Source organism: Thermobia domestica, chromosome 6, assembly GCF_964235325.1.
Source record: "Thermobia domestica chromosome 6, izTheDome1.hap1.1, whole genome shotgun sequence".
NCBI classification, from domain to species: domain Eukaryota; kingdom Metazoa; phylum Arthropoda; class Insecta; order Zygentoma; family Lepismatidae; genus Thermobia; species Thermobia domestica.
The window spans coordinates 232,528,154-232,549,190 of record NC_137459.1 but is presented as its reverse complement, the minus strand read 5'-3'; the positions used below and the strand labels follow the sequence as shown (position 1 = coordinate 232,549,190).

Genomic DNA, 21,037 nt, shown 5'->3' with positions numbered 1-21,037 from the left:
CCAATCATATTATACTTCATCACCATATTATAGTTTATTTGCAAGCCTATCGTGAAACCTTTATTGGGGCCAGCCAAAGTTTAGGGGGGCGGCCCCCCTAGCCCCCCGTGGATACGGGCCTGCAGAGTATTCAATACATTAAATGTATAGCACAGTTGTGAATCTTCTTTTCCGATGTATATTAAATCATTTGCTCCGTTCCCTCTATTTTTCTCTCTGTCTCTATGTCTCTCTCTCTCTCCTTGATATTCATTTTCCTGCAACTTATATTTTTGCTTGTTCTTCCTGTGTTCTCACCTCTATATTTTTTTTCTTCTTTCTCTATTTCTATAGTCAGAGATAGAGTGAGACAGACAAAGTGATGTGTACTAACTACTCATTTAATTTTACTTTTCTATGCACGTGTAGAACTAGCTTTTTTAAGTACCAATTAGACATAGGTTATAGTTGGTCTGTCGTGGACATGTTAGACGTAGTTTTCTGCAGACTCCATTCCATCTTTCATAGGTAATGATGGAGGAACAGGGTATTACTGTCAGACTAGCTACATCGGTAGAGTGTTGGGTTTCTAACACTATGGTTCTGGGTTCGAATCCCAGCCAAAGACGGTACTTTTTTCCATTTAGCAGTTTCCGATATTGTATACGTGCGAATCTCTTAAGATGTTATCTCTTTCTCATTTCTCCATGTAGATGGATGCTACGAAGAAAAACAATAGAGAAGTAATTTCTTGTTTCAGTTATGGTTGAGATTTTAAAGACATTTTCAGCTTTCTGCAAGCATTTTTATTTGTTTAAATAAATATGTGTTGTATAACACTTACTGTGTGTAATTATGTCTTTGTGGTTTGCTGATTCTCACAGTTATTATATATGGTTCATAACAAAATTTGAGATGGTCTCCTTTGAAGTGCATGTGTCATTTGTCAATATATGCGCACGTTTTCTTTTCCTTTATATTTCACATATTCCTCTTTATTTAGTTTTTATCACGTTGGCCTTTTTCTCTTTCTCTCTCTTTAAAACTGAAGATGTAAAATGAGAAGAGAAATGAGAAGAACCTCAATCTATTACTCCATCTTGTGAGAAATTTGTGGTTTGTAGTCACGTGGTCTATGCATTTCTTGCTCCAAACGAAGTGTGCAGGGGGACGAAGCCGAAGGTTATCCTGGCGTGATCAGTGCCACAAAGACGTTAGGTTGGTTGCCTATGTTGTTGGCGTAGTTTCACAATGAACTTAAACTTTCATGTTGCAGGTTTTTTGCTTCGTATTGTACATATATTATTTACAATCTCAAAACAGTACTCTGCGGGTAAGACATCCCTGGCACACCTAGGGGGAGCGACCGATATTAATGTCAAATCCAAAGTTTTCGAGACCGTTGAAATGAATAGTGACACTCCCGATAAGTGTTTCTTCCAGACATGCTTTTTTTTTGGGGGGGACACTACTCCCCGAAGATCTGAGAGTGCCCCCCGAGGAGACCAAAATAATATGTATATAATATAATAATAAATAGAATAGTACCGTGTAAAAATAATATGTGCCGCTCCGAATACTAATTGTGCCCCCGGAACACTTTTTCTTTCTGAAAGAAACACTACTCCCGATGCCAAATTAATCGAAAATAACCCATATTAGTGCCAAATGCCTAGTTTTCGGAGGTCCTAAGTTAATTATCAACAGTTCTGGTGACCTAGTTCTTTAGGTCCAAATTCAGCTCTTCTGGGAGTAAAACTCGCCTAACACACCTGGGGAAATAAGAGAGAAGCAGGAGCGTCATTTCAGATTTTGCTTGGGGGGGGGGGGGGCAAGACCCCTTGATATAAGTACAATTTCGCGTTTTTCACTGATTTACTACTATTCTATTGATAAAAACTATACACATCTCAAACTCAGGGGGGGTAAATGCCCCTCCCTGCCCCCCCTAAATGACGCCCCTAGATAGAGGACATAACAATGATCAAAAATTAACGGATAAAAGTGTCGAGTCCATAGTTCTTGGGGTCACTGAGGTAAATCGTGGCCTACTGATGATATTTAAGTCCAAGTTCGTCTTCCATAGGAACATCTGGAGGGAGAGGAGGGTGATATGTAAAATAATTGAAAACAACCGTTATTAGTGTCGAATCAATCGTTTCCGTTGCTTGGTGACATTCTCGATACCGAAGTCCAAGTTCACCTCCGAGTGGGAGGTAAGACCCCTAGCGCTCCTAGATGTGTGTGGTAAGGAGGAGTGTGTAAAAGTAATAAAAAAAATGGTCGACATTAGTGTCTAAATCATAATGTTCGGGTCTCTGAAATAGTGGTAACACTTCCGATGAGTTTAAGTTCACGTTCAGCCCCATTACTTTGGGGGTGAGAAAGGGTAAAAGTAAAATGTCTAAGATGACCAAGAGTACTATGGAATTCATCGGTTTTCATTGTCGTATACTGTTTTTGGGGTTGCTAAGTTGTTAGGTGCCATCCCGATGACATTTGAGCCAAAGCTGAGCCAAGAACGGGCATCTACAGTTTTCTAGGTCACTGCTATGAATAGGTAACGTATCTATAGTTTTCTGGGTCACAGATATGAATATTGACACTCCCGAAGAAATTTAGTCCAACTTCATCCTCCAGTGTGGGTAATACAACTCTAGCGCCCCCAAAGTGGGGTCAAAAAGTAGTGATATATGATCGAAAACGAGCTATTAGTGTCGAATCCATAATATTCGGAATCACTAAGATGAATACTGACACTCCAGATGCTGTTTAAATCCGCGTAAAATGTTTCAAAAATTTACACCAAAAGTAGAATATGTGTAACCTAACTCTGCATGTACTTTAGGTTGGTTGAAACCATTCACTGAAAAACGGGATATTTCGACCCAGAGCATTGAAGAGCAGTTGTGGTAAATAAAACTTAAATAAAATAAATAAATAATAATAAATAAACTTCCTGATGTTACAGCTTGCAGAGAAAACTAAATACCTGTACACGGACGTTCATCAGGACACATTTGATTGATTAAATATACTCAATTCGTGCTATTAGTATATGATAATCATTTCCAGTAGTAATAATTGAGTTTTCTACAGATTACATTCTTCAGTACGTCGCAAGATTTCTTTGTTCATATTTCGTCCAGTTTTGACAAAAGTATAGAAAATGAAATGGAATGAAATCTTTAGCTTTACGTCCCACGGTTATGCCGGTTAGGCTCAAGGAGACGGTGATTATGAGAAATGAATGAAATGGTGGAATGAAGAAAGTGGGAGGAAACGGGAGAACCCCGAGAAAACCCACGAGCACGGTGTTTGTCCACCACAAAGTCCACACGGCGCGAGCTGGGATCAAACCAGGGATCCCAAGCACCGGAGGTGAACGCTCTACCACTGAGCCACCGCGACCCCCGACAAAAGTATAGATTTTATAAAAATATTTATCGTATTTATAAATATATTCATTATTGCCCAAGTACACAAATGCAAAATAACCGGATAAGTGATTAACTTCCAGAAGAGATTGCCGTGTACTATTAAATCGACGAAAGATTGCCGATTCATTCATCAACGATTCTACAACAACTAATGACTATCTAATTTTCAAAAACCAAATGTTGGCAAAAAATGACAATTTGGAGAAATAAACTTTCTTTGAAGCAAGTTACTCTGCTACTTGCAATTGCGATGAAATTCGTCGAAAAGAAGTTCGCAAAATGAAATTAAAAAATAAATTTCTAGTTTAATTTTCTATATCACTTGCATTTTTAATTTCCCTACATTACTGAAGGTCGATGGTCAGACTCGCACACCTCCGATCCGACTCTCTAATTTCGTTTGCGGTCTATCAAATTCCCTTAACTGTGTACACCCTGCCACAAACGTATCTCCCCCCTAAGTGCTCTAATTCCATTACTTGGGATCCAGATAATTTGCGTTGTGAGAACGCCTAGACAGATGCAACCCAACTTACACGTAACTTTTCTGGGCACTGACTGCAGTTGGTAGACCTGATCCAGGTGTTTATTCAGGTAAAATAGGTGACTAACGAAACAGTTCTCCATTCTAAGGTGAATCTGTAAGGTTCGGATCGTGTTTTCCAAAGAACACCATATATTAATATCAATATTGCTGTGTGTGTAATGTATTATTTCTTTATATACTGTATGTTTACAGAAATATAAATCTGGCCATGCGTTTATCAGGAAATGCTTGAAAGTAGCTGAAAATATCAAATCTAGAACTGCTGGAAATAAGTTAGTAAATGATTGCCTCCATTGAGAGACCTTCTTCAATTCTCCTCATTTTTACAACATCTTTTTCTTTCTGGAGAAGATCTTTCTTGTCACACTACGTATGTATTGAAAATGAATAATTTGAAAAAGTTTCAACCTGGCCGAGACTCGAACCCGGGTCCGCCCAAGAGAAGTTCAATACTCTAACCACTCACCTACCGCGTCAATTACTATTTAATCTAAACTTTTAGCTAGTTAAAATCGTTGCATGTAGGACTATACAAATACTAATACTTGTATAAGAAGACGTTCCTTATGAGCGTCACGATGACTTACTCGAGATTTCCTTCTTTAACTCAAAAGCAAGTTATATAGACATTCGTCAATGAGGAAAATATCACGAAACGTTCTTTAAGTTGAGACTACCTCATCGTTTTTAACTGCTCCCGATTTACATTACTACTATTCTTCTTCATCGTAACTTCTAATTTCCAAAGAGTAAAAAGCCGACAGCATTTACGCCGATCCCAAGAGTTTCAGTATTCACGAACTACCCTAGCCAGCTGCTTGAAGTTGGTCATGTTAAATGTACAGAAAAATTTGAGCAAGAGATCAGAACCTAACCAACCCCTGCGGAGCTTCTAACACGTTCCTATTATTATTATTATTATTATTATTATTATTATTATTATTATTATTATTATTATTATTATTACTTTTATTATGGATCCGTATATTAAAACTGCTAGCTTATTTTAATGAAAAAAGTGTTATGAAAATTTAAAAAATCCTTGGGCAGGGTTCGAATTCACGCCAAAAACTATTTTCAATACTAGACTGTTGCGCTAGTACGCTCGGCCACGAAGGCTGACAGCAGTTGGCCTTAGTTTCCGCTATATGCCTCTTGATGTCCTATCTGTATCAGCCAATACGATCAGAGAATATCTGAAATTTTTGGAATCCGCGAAAATGCAAGCCGGCAGACAGGCACGTAATCAGATTTCGTAATAGCGGGGATCCGTGATGAACTATTGAGGTCATCACACCAGGGGCTGGGTCATTCTAAGCTGTTTTACTGGCAAAATATTTTGGTGCGTGTAGCCAGGATTTTGCAATGAGGGGGCGTGACATGAAATGTTGTGGTTCCCCACAAAAGGCTCGACAATCTAAACTATTTTACTGACAACGTACCTATATTGGTTTGTTAGGACAATAAAATAAGGATATGTTAGTAAGTATTTCAGTAACAAACTATGAAGAAATCTTGAGTAAAATGATATAAAAAAAACTTGAAAAAGATATAGTCTTCCGAGGTCCTTCGAACCAAGTTCTTCTTGTCTTTTCTTATTTTCCTTTTCTTCGTTTAATGCCGTTCAGGATAGCAACGAGATCTCTTTCGGCAGTGAAAACATCCTGTCGCGAAATGGATTAGTGTTGTCGCGAAATTGAAAATTTCTTTAAGTGTAACTGGAACCTTGTTGCCAGGTTCATATTATCGGTATTTCGTAAGTTCTACTTGAGACTCTATCTGATCGTCATTTGTAGTCCAAAGGATTATCATGGAGCTAGATGCAATTCAGAATTTTCCGTTACAATAATATCCATTTTTAATTTGACTCCCATTGTTTGCCTCACACAAAGCTCCTCATAAGAAAGAGTAACCAAACACTTGCTGTAGCTTTATATTTGTAACACTGGTTCTTCTTTTTTTTTCGTTTCTTTTTGTTTCGATTTCCTTAATGTTTTTTTCATTTCTGGTCTCGAAGGGAAGGGGGATACGGACATTATTTTCGCATTCTTTCAATTGCATCAACACGTCTAGAAAAAGAAAGTTGTATGTTTATCTTACGTAAATACTAGTTTATTGTTTTATCTTTGTATGAGGAATTTGTGGTATATTAGTAAATTATGAAACTCGTATGGCAGAGACACGGGTTCGAATCCTGTCGTGGCAGCGCCGTAACTTAGGCATAACTAACGACCCCGCAGATCTCCCTGGACCCATAAAAAGTAAGAGAAGGGAGGAAAGAGGAAGCCCAAGAATTAGGAAAACGTCTTTTACTAGGGGGCGTAAATACGTGTATTAATGCTTGCCCCCTCTCCAGAAAAAATCTATGGACCGGTTCCATACACGACAAATTAATTAAGGGGACAATATTTTACAAATCTGACAATAATATACGAATATATATTATTTCTAGTGCCCCTAATAGTAGACATGTTTTACTGAAATGGGCGCACGATAAAACTTCATGTTCGTATCGTATATGGAGTATGACAATTTTTCTTAAAATGGGCCCCACGAACGGTGTGGAAATTTCCTGGAGGGCAGTGCAACTTGAAATCACCACTGCCGCAGTGGTGATTTCAAGTTACGGCCCTGCGCCGTGGCATTCATTTCTTTCTAAATTGGAAGGTATCGTTTACGTAATTGATTTTGTATTTTCTGTTATTCCTTTATTATTATTATTATTATTATTATTATTATTATTATTATTATTATTATTATTATTATTATTATTATTATTATTATTATTATATTATTATTATTATTATTATTATTGCAAAGTCGAGACTTGGCTACATATTTTATATTTTATGAATTTTCTCATTGTATTTAAAGTCTTTTTGATGAATAATCAACACACTCCACTTTAAAGGGTTAGGAGGAGGGAAATATTATCCTGTTGCTTTTTATTTGTTTACTTGCACGCTACACCAAGCCTGGATACTACCTACATTTCACCTTTCTATGTCTACGGGAAGTACCCTAAATGTTGTGATGATCATAAGAGTATAAGTGAATAAGTGAGGAGATCAATGAACTTCGCGTATTAACAACATTTAAAGTATCAGGTTTTCAGAAGTCATGATGAATTTCGGTAAAATATGACAAATGATGGTTTGTTGATATACTAGAGTTATTCGGATCACGCAATAGTTTGTCATGAATAGCTAAGATGTTGAGCGTTTTGTGTAGCAATATGGATCTTAGTTTGGTTTGGTTTTACAGATTTGATCAGAGATGGCGTGGGTCAATGAAAACTTGACCCACTACCCACCATGACCCACTCTGCCCCACCGCCCACCATGAACCATTGACCCACCAAAACACATCGTCATCAACTCTGACACATCATCCACGTCCTCTTTTCTACCGACCTAAAGAGTTTATACATGTAATAAAACCAGGTTGTCAAATTCTCACTAATCGGAGTTTGAATTTCTCCGACTAATTGAAGCAACTAGCCAGGTCATCCATGTACAATATGAATAAGAGGGGTCCAAGTACCCTTTCCTATGCTACTCTTTATGTTACAGGTAAATAGTTAGAAATCAATCCCACTAAGGCAACTCTCTGGGTGCGATCTTATATTTAACTAGTATATATATATATATATATATATATATATATATATATATATATATATATATATATATATAAGTTTATGACATGACTGGGGTGAAAATTGAATGAAGTAGTTGAAATTATGATTTTATATTATAGATTAAAGAAAGGGTGACAAAGTCAAGTGAGCAAATACAAATAAATTAATAAGAGTGATCGCAACAGAAAATGGGAGATTCATCTTCACGAATGTATTGTTGTTCATACTAGTTCACATTAATAATAATAATAATAATAATTTGTTAAGTCTGAAGGTTCACTGCCACAGAAGCTATCATGTGCCAATCATACCCACTTGATAAGATTCTAACTTATACTTCTTTTCGGCCTACGTAATGGCCTCATTCCAAGATGGTTCCAAATAAAGTTCATGGACATAGCGAATATTACCAGTACTAATGACATGACCTGCTCATCTTAAATTCTGCGATTTAGTTACCCAAAATATATTTATTATAATGTTATTTGCTATTCTGATTAAGCTTCTACGTTTCTATATAAAACAAAATGGGTAAAAGTCTTTCCTGATCCCTCCTTAAATAGAGTAAACAATTCGCAGGTCAGACACTCCTAATAATTGTATTCTAATATATCAACCGAACAAGTTTCAATAGCCAAAGTAATTGCCAGTAATCTGACAAGGAAGCAGTTGAGTTTTGCTCAGATGCCTTAGTCCTGAGGGTCCTTGTAGTATAGAGAATCGTGTGAAAGTTGCTTCTTTTTTTGAAGGGAAGGGTGTTTGTTTAACTAACGTGTAACGTTCCTTTTCAGCATCGAACTATATATAACTGGACCTACCGCTTGGAGTTAATTTGAATTACTACGCAAGATTTTAGCAAGGTAAATATTTTTACTGGGAATTGAACACGAGATTGCGTGGGGTTTTCTTGGAAGTTTTCCGTCTTATCCCCTGTCACCAATTCGGTAAACTAACTCTTTTAAATCGTTTATTTGCATTAATCATTCATGCCGTAGGCTTTCAATAATGCCTCGTACTTTTCTGTGAAGTTAACAAATTCGAAAGAAACCTCTCCCGAGATATTAATAATAATGTTAAAAGAACAATAGCAAAGTGTCTAATCTAAACCTATTCAACGGGAAGATATTCATCAAAACTACGAAACAAATTTAAGCTTTTGGAAAATCACTTCGAATATACGCCTTCTGAGTTGTATAAATGTAGATGATCGAGCTTTAGTGAGCCAGTTTTATTTGATTGTTGTACTTTAATATTTTAACTTGTTCATTGTTTAGAAGCGTGTGTGACAATTCTCTAGTAAGTGAGTTATCGAAGAAATAAAACAAACAAAAACAAAATCCGTTGCTAACAAAATCGGCATTGACAATAATACATTTAAAAAGTGAACTTATTGTCTAGAGTTCAACGTTTCTTCTTAGAATATCTCCTTTAACTTTCCACTTGTGAAACGTGAAACTACAGTGTGGCGTAGTATCCAAACCATTCTCCCGGGAATCAAACGTAGGTCTCACATGCCAAAGGGTTAACGCTAACTATATAATCAGGACAAAGGTCTGAAATGATTTTGAATAAGAAATAATTATGCTTCAGAATAGCTGTTGAAAATTCACACAGGTTCGCATAGTTGTTATATTTTTCTTTCTTTCTTTTCCTTTATTTATTTCTCAGTGTACAATTACTGGTTAGCTCATGCAGTTTCCAGTCAGCAAACAATATACTACGCAAATTCATCGTATTATTTTACTTGCATAGTAATAGAGATATCCAGGCTTTTAGAAAAAAAGAAAGAAAACATATTTTCTTCTTAAATAATTGCTCTTCTGGCCATTTTATTCAATAATGTATATGTCAGCAAATAATAACCAAATACGCCTTTTATGATAACTAAAAATCGATTTTAAGTTGATACTAAGCATACCAACAAATTCCAAGATAAATTAAAAATATACCAGACAGTCCAAGAGGAAGGGAAGAGGTAATGGAAAGTTTACTAAATTCGATTTTTAAAATTTCAGCCTTCTAATTACATACAACAAGCGTGTGGCTCAAATAGTAATTCCCCCTCTCTGGCATTATAATTTATTGTAGTACAACACATTCAAAAATGAACAATATGTCGATTACACTATGATTCCAGCACTTTGTAAATAATACGACACTAGAAAGCCAGAAGTGACTAAAAATATGGACATACTTATTATGATACCAGGTTCCGTATTACTTTTTGTTAAAGAAAACTATCTGAACTAACTACAACGAATTGTTAAGAAACTATTCATTCGCCATGCATAGCAACAAAGCACACTGCTTGATAATAATAATAATAATAATAATAATAATCTCACAAGACGGGTATATGATGATGTCCTTCTTCCTTTATTTATATATTTTTTATTTATTTCTTTCGCTTTGCAAAACCCGGTTATGCTCTGAGAAAGTGTTCGAAAATGAGCTAACATACACTAAATTCTTCATCTTTTTTAGTGAATATGGTGTCCTACTTCACTTGTCCTATCGCCAGCTCTGCAATTGTTACTGTATTGCCGATCGGAGAAAGCCCAAGAAAGAACGTAGGTGTTGGAAGAAAGAAAAACACAAAAAAAAGAATAAACATAGTAGCTACTAAGCTTGATGCTAAGAACGTCGGCTATTGAACCCAATCAAGGAACACAATTACAACGTAACGGACCTTTCACATTACTTTTCCACTGTACTATCGTCACAAAGCTTTCTGAGAAATGCGTAACTCAAATAGAAAGTGTACACAGAGTCGTGTACGACTACAGCTTTAAAATTAGATGTTTCTTCACGTTATTTTTCTAACGGAGACTTACAAAACCCATGGCGCCTGCTGCTTAAAAGTAAAGGACAAAACGAGATGATTAGTACAGATATTTTAATTCAGAATTACTGACCACACTCCTGAGATTTTAGGTGGACATCTGCTATCATTATCACCTCTACAAATAGATTTGAATAGAAACCAACCGTCAATATTCCAGTAATTCTACTGTATGAACAGAAACAAACATTAAGTCACATTCAATAAATTTGCCTTAGTTCTCAAGAAAAACACATGAGTGTCCTGAGGCACTGTCAACGAAGATCAGAACAATTTCGAATTAAACTATTTCCTAGAACGGTTGCATCACCATTTTCCACGTTTGAATATTGTTTAGAGATACGAAAAGCTACCATTTGAGTAATCTTATTTTATTAATGTGTAACTGGTCTATAATTTTATTTCTAGGAGACGTGAACATCGTATACTTCCTCCAAAAAAGTAATTTTATAAGATCTTACCATGTAGATTTCATTTAAAATCCGTGTAGCCTTCGCTTAGTTGTTTGCAACTAGGCCTAAGTTATTTTTAAACAACTACAATATTGTCAATGGTTGGATGTTATTGCTACAGGGTGTCTTATTATCTACAATTCACAATGAATATTGAGTAAATTACTCTACAATACACATTCAGAATTTATGAATAATACATGAAAATATTTTATCCTTATTTTGTAAAAAAAAAAAAAAAAATCCAATTACCCCTTTGTAACGAATGTCAATAGGAATGCAATATTATGTGTTCATATATTTTACATTTAAATATTGAAATCATGCTCCAAACATACGAGCCTGACCAAGGATTTGTATGAATATTTCGAATTTGCCACAGTAGTGGAAGCTTCATATTTATTAGGCATGGGACAATATGAAATAGCAAAAAAAAAAAAAAAAAAAAAAAAAAAAAAAAGTGCCAACAAATAACACATACCTGGCCTTGCTGGGAATAGCAGGCCACCTTCTGGATGCATGAGCCCAGAGAGATGAATCCGTTTTTTGAGGGATAAAACTCCAATCACTAAAACACCACACTAAAACACTGTCTCTTAGAAGACTGTCAATTTTTTTTAAAAAAAGAAAAAAAAACACTAAGAACGGAAATAAAACACCAGTTCCCTTTCAACGGAGCTTAACTAAGGAACAAAATAACTAACACACAGCACGTTGGTAAGTTTGTTGTTAATCCTTGGTCACAACTGACGTAACTGGCCAGTAATCGTGCCCGTAACATGACTAAACCTTGAAAACATCTCAACAGGAAAAACTCCGAAGACCGTGCCGTCCCGAGTCAAACCAAGCTGGTGTGACTTAAGGCAAAGAGAGAATGTTTCACTTCCCGCTACTAACTTTCAATACCAAGACAATGACCCACATTTGGAGTGTAGAAGCCAGGGAAAAGTGGGCTAGCCTCACTTCCTCTCTGTGTGCGCGTCTGTAAGAGCAAACGTTTGTGTGTGTGTCTGTGTGAAGGTTAGAGTTTGCGTTAAGCAAAGACAAGGGTAATTTCCCGAGCCCAGCGCATCTTTGGAATCGAAAACGAGGTTACTCGTCTCAGTAATCTTTCACGGCATTTCTTACAAAACGAAACAATTTAAGATGAATACGCAATTCTCTAATCCAGAGATAAAAATGTCCCCTTTTTTTCGGAGAGAGAAAAATGAAAAATGAAAACAAATACCATAGATAAGGAAATAAAAGAAGAAAGTAAGTTGAGTAAACGTTTAGGCTTTACATTGACCTAAATACGTTTATCTATTCCGTCTTTTTTTCTTTTATATAATTTTGACGGGGAAATGAGAACACAGATAAGGAACTAATACTGGAAGAAGAAATTTATGTGGTAAGCATTATTATTATTATTATTATTATTATTATTATTATTATTATTATTATTATTATTATTAATAATAATATATGCTACCATGTTTAACTTTCAACACTAAAGACTCTCATTACATAATTGCTGCATTGAAAGAAGAAGCAAAAGAGTTTCAAGATATAATCTGAAATATCTGAAAAACTGATAATTGCGTTTAAGTTCACGAATAAAGAGAGCCATAATAAAAATATGTCAAACAAGGCAATGCTTATCTGTGTCCTTGTGATAAATATACGCGTACATTTTGATTAATAAACCAGATTCCAAGAGAGTTCTAATCCAGTGATGTATGCAGTGGTAGTAATCAATCTAAGCCTAATGAAGTAGTAACATTTTCATGGAATATCCAAGGAATATCTAATAAATTCGCTATAGTTGAAGATTATGTTTCTAATCTGAATGTTGATTTTTTATGTCTTGTTGAGCATTGGCTTCATCCTAGTGAAATTAATTTTTACGTCCTCAAGGAATATGAATTGAGTAACAGCTACTTAGACCCCTAAGGAAACATGGGGATGTGCTATCTTTATTAAAAATACTTCTCATAGGCCTATCTTTAGTGTAAATACCATGTCTATTGAAATGGTCTTTAAGGGTACAGCATCATACTTGCCTGATATTAACACTATTGTTATAGCTGTATACAAGATAAATGTTGAATGTAAAGATTTTAAGTTATTTATTGACAGAATGAACAATCTTCTAGAACATTTAAATACTTTTAACTCCAATATTATTTTATTTGGGGATTTTAATGTTGATTTTAAGTTGGAGAACAATATAGAAAGTATTACCTTAAATAATGTGTTCTCTTCATTCAATCTAGCTATTGTTACTACTGATATTACCAGCCTAAAATTGGAGGTGGTATTTGTTTTGACAATATAATCACTGTTATCGACAGGTCTATTGGTAGTTCAATCGTAAAAACTGCTGTCTCTGATCACTGGGCGGTCTTACTTAAATCTGAGGTGTATTTTGTCAAGGCAACAGATAAGACTGGTAACAATAAATGTAGGTTAAGGGTCGGCTTAATAAGAGAAGAAAACATAACAAGATACAAATAAGAACATGAAGGACCCCGGACAAGCCTTTTTTTGGAAATTGGATTTCGGTGGAATTGTTTGAAACCGTGATATGTTGTAGATATTGTAATCCTGAGAAAAAGTCTAAACGGACACAACCACCAATCACTGACTATTTGACCACTATGGAGACACATTCTTGAAAACAGCAGAAGGGAACGATATTCTGGAATTTTGGTGGAATTGTATGAAACCCTGAAACGGTTTAGATCTTCTTATCTTATCCAACAACCAGGGACAAGGGATAGCAAGAGTAGCAGCCAACACTAATTAAGCATAGATAAAAACCAAATGTTCATCTTGCGGGACAATGAAAAGCCCTTTAAAACCGTAGACAGGACCACCGGGCCGGGTCGAACCTCCCGAATGCGAAACAAGTTCTCCATCTGATTCACCGTTGTTCGGTAGCCACAAATTAACATTTTTCCCTCAGGATTACGACATCTATAACATATCACAGTTTCATTCACTTTCACCGAAATCCAAAATATCGTTATACTCAGCTGCTTTTAAAAATTGGACCTGTAATGGCAAACGGTCAATAATTGATGGTTGTGCCCACTAAGACTTTTTCCTTACGATGAGGATATCTACAATATACCTCAGTTTCTTTCATTTTCACCGAAATCCAAAACATCGCTATTTTATTTTATTTATAAAGCCCTGTGGTGACGAAATTGTTAGTGATTTGTGGTTGTGCTCACTGAGATTTTTTCTCAAGATCACAATATCTACAATATATCACGGTTTCAAGCAATTCCACCGAAATCCAGAATACCGGTATTTTTTTTAAATGGCCTGTAGTGACCAAACGGCCAGTGATTGCTGGTGGTGCCTATTAAGATTTTTTTTCAGGATCACAATATGTACAACCTATCACGGCTTCAACCAATTCCATCGAAATGCAATTTCCATAAGGATTCTGCGGGGTCCTTTCCAAGTTTGATATCACTTGATTGCATGGATGGATGTGCTTAAAAATAGTTTCATTGGATTCAACATTTTCAAATTAATATAAAAATAGAAATGCATCAAAGCGTGGATAATTATACCCCTGGCATAAGTTTTGTCTCGAAGACCCCAACTTCGAGGTATTTTTTCTCGTGATCCCATTGATGAATATCTTTAAAGTTAGTTTCATTGGATTCAACATCTTCAAATTAGTGTAAAACGAGCAACTAGAAATGTATACAAGCGTTCGGACTTTTTATTAGCGGCATGATGATTAGTTCTCTGTCTGGTTCCTGGAACTGGTTAAGATTATCTTCAATTCTAGGTCCACTGATTACGAAAAAAAAAATCTCTACTACAACTTTATTGTATATATGTTGCAGTTGAGATATGACACTAATTTCCTATACACAGCATTTCGTCAATGGAAATCTAATTGTGTCGATATGAAGACGCAATAAGTTCCTGTAATCTGTTTAGTTGCCTGTCAGAAACGCATGACACTAAATCACACAGAAAAACCTTTAGGAGACTGGATACAATGCAAGGCTGGATTAACAGTAAGCAAAATAAACAGGCCTTAGGGCTTCAAAAGAAGGGAAAAATAAAATGAAATCTTTGTGTTTAACGTGCCATAATTATGCCTGTTAGGCTAAGAGAAACGATCATTAAAACAAGTGACTGGTTATGGAAGAATTGGTGGAATGAGTAAATGGAAATATCCCGAGAAAACCCACGGACACAATGTTGTCCACTACAAACTTACTTGGCCAGGGATCGAACCAGGGTCCCCCTGCACCAGCGGTAAGCGCTCTACCACTGACAAGTAAACCTTACGTTTGGGTGAATCGAGTTGCTGACTGAGATACATATGAGAAAGCAGTACTAAATGTGGTCAGTATTTCAGTGAAGTTGTAGGTGCGAAGCTCCAGGGGTTTAGGAGATATAGCTACCAGAACATCACATGGAAATACAGAATATTCTTCATACAGTTGGAGGTAAAAGCTCTGTAAGACCTCTTGTAACGACAAAAGATGAATAACAAATATATAGGTACATATTAGGACTAGGGGAAGTCATATAGTAAGGGTATACCTGACGGCGGCCATCTTGAAATCCGCCATTTTGAATTAAGGTTAAGTTTTTAAAATAGGAATAGGGTCATATGATACATGGTTTAAGGCGCAAATTTAATCAGAAGAACAATGGTGACGTTAATTTTGATTTACGCACAATTGGTAAAAAGTTACAGGGAAATTAAATATTGTTGCAGCATATGTATTAGTCCTTTACCCCACCTTGTAAATTTTGTGTTAATGATAATAATTAAATAGAAAGCAGGTGGATAAATATTAGGTCTATGGTAAGAGTTGCCTTGATGGCGGCCATGTTCAAATCCGACATTTTGAATCAGACAAAAGTTTTAAACAAAACGCATAACAGTGACACCTTATTAATAGCAATTTTTACCATAACTTCAACGGTATAACCATTTTTGCTTTATCATTAACCAGCACAAAATTAAATGGATCGCTCCTTACGACTACTGCTTTGACGGAATTGTTAACGACAAATGTGTCAAGTGTAACTCGATTGCCTTTGTCAGGTGTGCTCACTGTGAGCAAGGCATTTGTGCAAGTCATGCACTCTTTTTTGAACTACGTATTGATTGTACTAATTGATTACTTTTCTGGAAGAAAGACCGAAGTTCAATTATGACTCAATTCCACTTTGGTCATTTTTCCTTAAACTAGCAACTTGTTTATGCGATAACAAATACTGGTTAATGATAAAGCAAAAATGGTTATACCGTTGGAGTTATGGTAAAATTTGCTATTAATAAGATGTTACTGTTATGCGGTTTGTTTAAAACTCTTGTCTGATTCAAAATGGCGGATTTGAACATGGCCGCCATCAAGGTAACTCTTACCATAGACCTAATATTTATCCACCTGCTTTTTATTTAATTATTATCATTAACACAAAATTTACAAGGTGGGGTAAAGGACTAATACATATGCTGCAACAATATTTAATTTCCCTGTAACTTTTTACCAGTTGCACGTAAATCAAAATTAACGTCACCATTGTTCTTCTGATTAAATTTGCGCCTTAAATCATGTATCATGTGACCCTATTCCTATTTTAAAAAGTTAACCTTAATTCAAAATGGCGGATTTCAAGATGGCCGCCGTCAGGTATACCCTCACTATATGACTTCCCCTAGTCCTAATATGTACCTATATATTTGTTATTCACCTTTTGTCGTTACAAGAGGTTTTACAGAGCTTTTACCTCCAACTGTATGAAGAATATTCTGTACTTCCATGTGATGTTCTGGTAGCTGTATCTCCTAAACCCCTAGAGCTTCGCACCTACAACTTCACTGAAATACTGACCACATTTAGTACTACTTTCTCATATGTGTCTCAGTCAGCAACTCGATTCACCCAAACGTAAGGTTTACTTGTGAGCCACCCTTCCCCAACCAAGGGAAGGGAACACCACATTTTTTTTCAGGCCGAATTTACCATGGGTCATGGGCTATACGGTGCTATACTGGAAATAGTACAGCTAAACCAGGATCCGCAAAATAGGACCCAACATTAAATGAAATACTACATATCTCTCTAAAATAACATGTCCTGAGTAAGCAACTGGCTGACCAACGCTCAGGCCAAACACCTTAAGCTAGAAAGGTAAAATTTTAACCGTGCATAGGATTTTTGACGTAAGGTGCCACTAAGGAAGTATTTTTTTGGAAATTATAGGAAGAAGGGGGAAATATGGATGGCAATTATTATAGTAAAATGCCAATATCTGCGAATTTCTAAAGGGCAAAGACGTGAAATATGCTGTTTACACTTTTCATTTAAAATAATTAAAGACGTGTTTCAGCGTTCTTTCATGTTTTCCTTCGAAGGGAAGAAAAAAAGAGTGAGGTTTGCAATTGTTATAATAAGATTGCCATATCTTGAAATCCCTTAAGAATCTTCATCCCGGCGAAATTAAAATACCGCTAATTTTGCAATAATTATGTGATATCTTCAAATAGAAAAAAGATAATTGAAATATGGAACAAGAGCGCCCTAGACAATATTATTTTGCGTGAGGTACCGTTATCACAAGTCACCTAGTGGCTTTCCGTTTTCAGGTGTTTAGAAACGCGAAAATAAATGCCGATTTTCAAAATGGCTCGAAATCGAAACCAGATAACTGATGTCGCGATGACGGTATCTTATGTAAAATGATATTGTCTAGGGCGGTCTTGTCCCACGTTTCGATTATCTTTTATTTATTTGAAGATATCACATAATTACTGTAAAATTAGCGGTATTTTAATTTCACCGGGATGAAGACTCTTAAGATTGGAGACATGTTAGAATATTAAATTTGGTGCATAAACTTTTTATTCGAAACAAATCGACAAATGCCACAGTGCTTCCGTAAATTCTGCTTTTAAAAAGAGAAAGAGGACAATTTCTATTTTTCTTCAATATATAAAAATGACTTTGAGGTTGTCAGTTTCATAATCAGCGGAAACAGATAAACCATTCGAAATGATTTTTTTTTAAACACAGATGGCATATGGGTCAAGATGGGTTTTTTTTTCGCTTCACTTTGATTGAAATCCATAGTCTAAAAGGGAAAAGGGTTTAAATTTTCCACAAAGTGTATTGCCATAAACGTATTCTTGAGGTGGAAAGGACGGAAACAGAAGCTGAATCGTACGCTAAGCAAAGGCGGGAGCCCTGGGGCGAAGTCCCTAGCTAGGCAAAGTCTAGTAGATATATACAATAGTAACAAGAGTATTTAGAAAGTGCAGAGCTCCGCCAAGGGTCACGAAATTGAAGGGAAAAAGTCCCCTACATATCAAATAAAAGCATGGGAAGGGAAACTTTGTATGCGGTCTGTGAAATTTGTATACTTTCTGACAGTGCCACAAAGTTGTACCGTCAAAGTGAAATGAGTAGAAAAAAAATCCAGGACTCAAACTTCATCTATATTGAAAATTTGACCGAGATTGATCGGGTGGTTCAAGGGTTATAAAGCCACAAGCATATTCATTTTAATTTATTTTTTTATATATATATTAATGGCTAAGATGTATAAACTAAGGGGTGAACAATTGCTCGTTGAAGGTCCAAATGATGACACTGTTTTACATTCGTGTAGCAATAAATTTGCAACTGTGTACATCCAGTGAGACAAATCAGAATAGCATGTGGATGATTAATTTCAGTTGTTTTAAGTATTTCCATGTGTGGAAATGGTTTAAAATATTTTTCTTTCATTTACTATTATAAATATTCTTCATTTTCTGTAAATATTAAAGAAGTTTAATAAACGAATTATCCCATTTCGACGAACCCCATTTCAAGGCACCATGATATTGCTTCGGGAAGCCAAGCCCCATTTTCCCCGTGGTTAGATCCCTGAGCACCACACTGTGATCACCAATTGTTTTACTTTTTCAACTGTATCAATAGTTCAATGCAACTATCTAGTGATTCCACTTACATCCACAATATGTATATTATTTTATGACGGTTTCCAAATCCACCCTGTCACAAAATTTAATTATTGTAGTTTGGCAGTGTTTGTTAAAAACATTTAATATGAAACTACGACTATACATTTAGAATAACTTTATTGTTTAATATTTGAAGATGAAATTTAACCTACTGAGTGATGATATCGATTTATTGTTAAAGGTTTGAAATTATAGTGTTTATATTATATTTTAAAAATGATAAATACTTTTCGATTTTCTTACTAAAGTTATAATACGAGCAAATTTAACTGATATTTGTATTTAATGTAATTTTTGTTGTAGGAAACGTTAATACTTTATGGATAAAATTTGTTGTATAAGAATAAAAAAAGAAGCCTGAAGCCATAAATACGTGTTCCAGAAAACATGGTCAGCATTATGAGCATTACCAAACGATTGTATAGCGATTTTGCATTTGTGAAGGATTTGCAAATTCCCTTGAATTTGACTACTACACCATCACTTGGCAATACACACAATTTCCTACGCTATACCAGATGGTCACTCCATAGTATGCTGCTAGACAAGTGTGTCCGCTTTGCATACCACTCAAGCACGGGCACCCATCTTCTGTTCGACAGTCACAGCATTCCTGCCATACTTCCTGATAGATATCCGCAGAAGAAGTCGACATTCTGATCGGGAGAATATGTACAAGTGATACAAGAAACGTACATCCGACGACTCACTAAATCAATATGCCAATTTAGTGTTGATAGTGACCTAACTTAAAACACAATCCACACTGTCTTGAAGAAAATTTCAGTAGACCACATTACTGTCACACATTCCGTAGCAGGGTCTCCAGATAACTTGCATGGAGCCCCAGATAAATTTTTATCAGGAATTTCAAATTTGAAAACAAATATCAGAATTGTATAAAGAAAACTTCTTTTCGTCGGTTCAAGATAATTTTCACGCTCCCAAACAAAGGCCTGGGTCCATCGACATTTACCGGGTTGCCGCACCCGTAGTATATTTTTGCGTTAAAGTAATTTACTTTTCCTGTAACATCCAATATACACCATGTATTTTACTCCTTTAAATTACTTTAGGGGCCGCGGTGGCTCAGTGGTAGAGCGTTCACCTCTGGTGCAAGAGATTCTTGGTTCTATCCCAGCTCGCGCCAAGTGAGCTTTGCGGTGGACAAACACCGTGCGGGTGGGTTTTCTCGGGGTTCTCTCGTTTCTACCACTTTCTTCACTCCACCATTTCGCTCATTTCCCATCATCACCTTCTTTTCTAACCTAGGGACCTATAATCGTTGGACGTAAAACTTAAAGATTTAGTTTCATTTCTTTAAAATTAATTGTGCAAAATAATGATGGACATCGTGATAACTTTACACATTTCGATTGGTACGCAAAATATGATTTTTTAACATTTCACAATTTTTCTTTTATGTCATTGAAACATTTTCATGTAATAATGGTCTTAAATAAAAATTTGTGTTATCACAAAATTGAATAAGACATTTTTTTTCATTTATTTAACCATCTTCAAAGAGGTGGTTCTCAACTCGACCAGTTCATGTATGTATGTATGTTCACGCATAACTTCAAGATAGTTGCACCAATTTGAATGATTATTCTTCTTTTTAAAAGTGTAATTTCTAGACGGTTGTATGTAAATTTAATTACGATCTAATTATAGTTTTTAAACCTAAACCATTAAATACTTGAACGATACAGTGTTAGTTTCGTAATTAACTGACTTTATTGTGTGTATGTTTACACTAACTATGACATAGATGCACCGATTTTAAAACTTTCTTCTTTGTTTAATGATTTTGCGGTAGTCTCGTGAAAATGTCATAATAATAGTCCTTGAAGTTATACCATGAAACTCCTCTACGGCTCTCAGTGTTAATATCATAATTGAATGTAGCTATGATCATGTAAAACTCCATAATGGATAGACTGCAGAAAAGTTTCTTTACCTAAGCAGAAAAGTACTTTTTCACTTATCTTTCATAGACTGACCATTTTATAGAAGGTCGGTTTCCTACGTTTAGTTTAGATACGTATCTAAACTGCTTAGGTAAAGAAACAATGGAAAAATAAAATAAACAGTGCAGAAACAGTTTTTTTTAAAAAAGCAGTATTAACATACTAAAA

General features: G+C 35.6%; 1 protein-coding gene across 5 annotated transcripts in view; it reads right to left on the bottom strand.

Annotated features, from left to right (window-relative positions):
• vri (nuclear factor interleukin-3-regulated vrille) overlaps positions 1-21,037 on the bottom strand; it is a 1,376,222-nt gene that overhangs the window by 74,698 nt on the left and 1,280,487 nt on the right. The window contains exon 1 of one of the 5 annotated variants that reach the window (XM_081762651.1): positions 11,382-11,784. The exons of the other annotated variants lie outside the window; for them this stretch is intronic. Within the exon in view, the coding sequence (XP_081618777.1) occupies positions 11,382-11,421 (40 nt within the window). The 5' untranslated portion in view covers positions 11,422-11,784. Of the gene's footprint in view, positions 1-11,381; positions 11,785-21,037 lie in introns of those variants that run through there. 5 annotated transcript variants of the gene reach the window in all.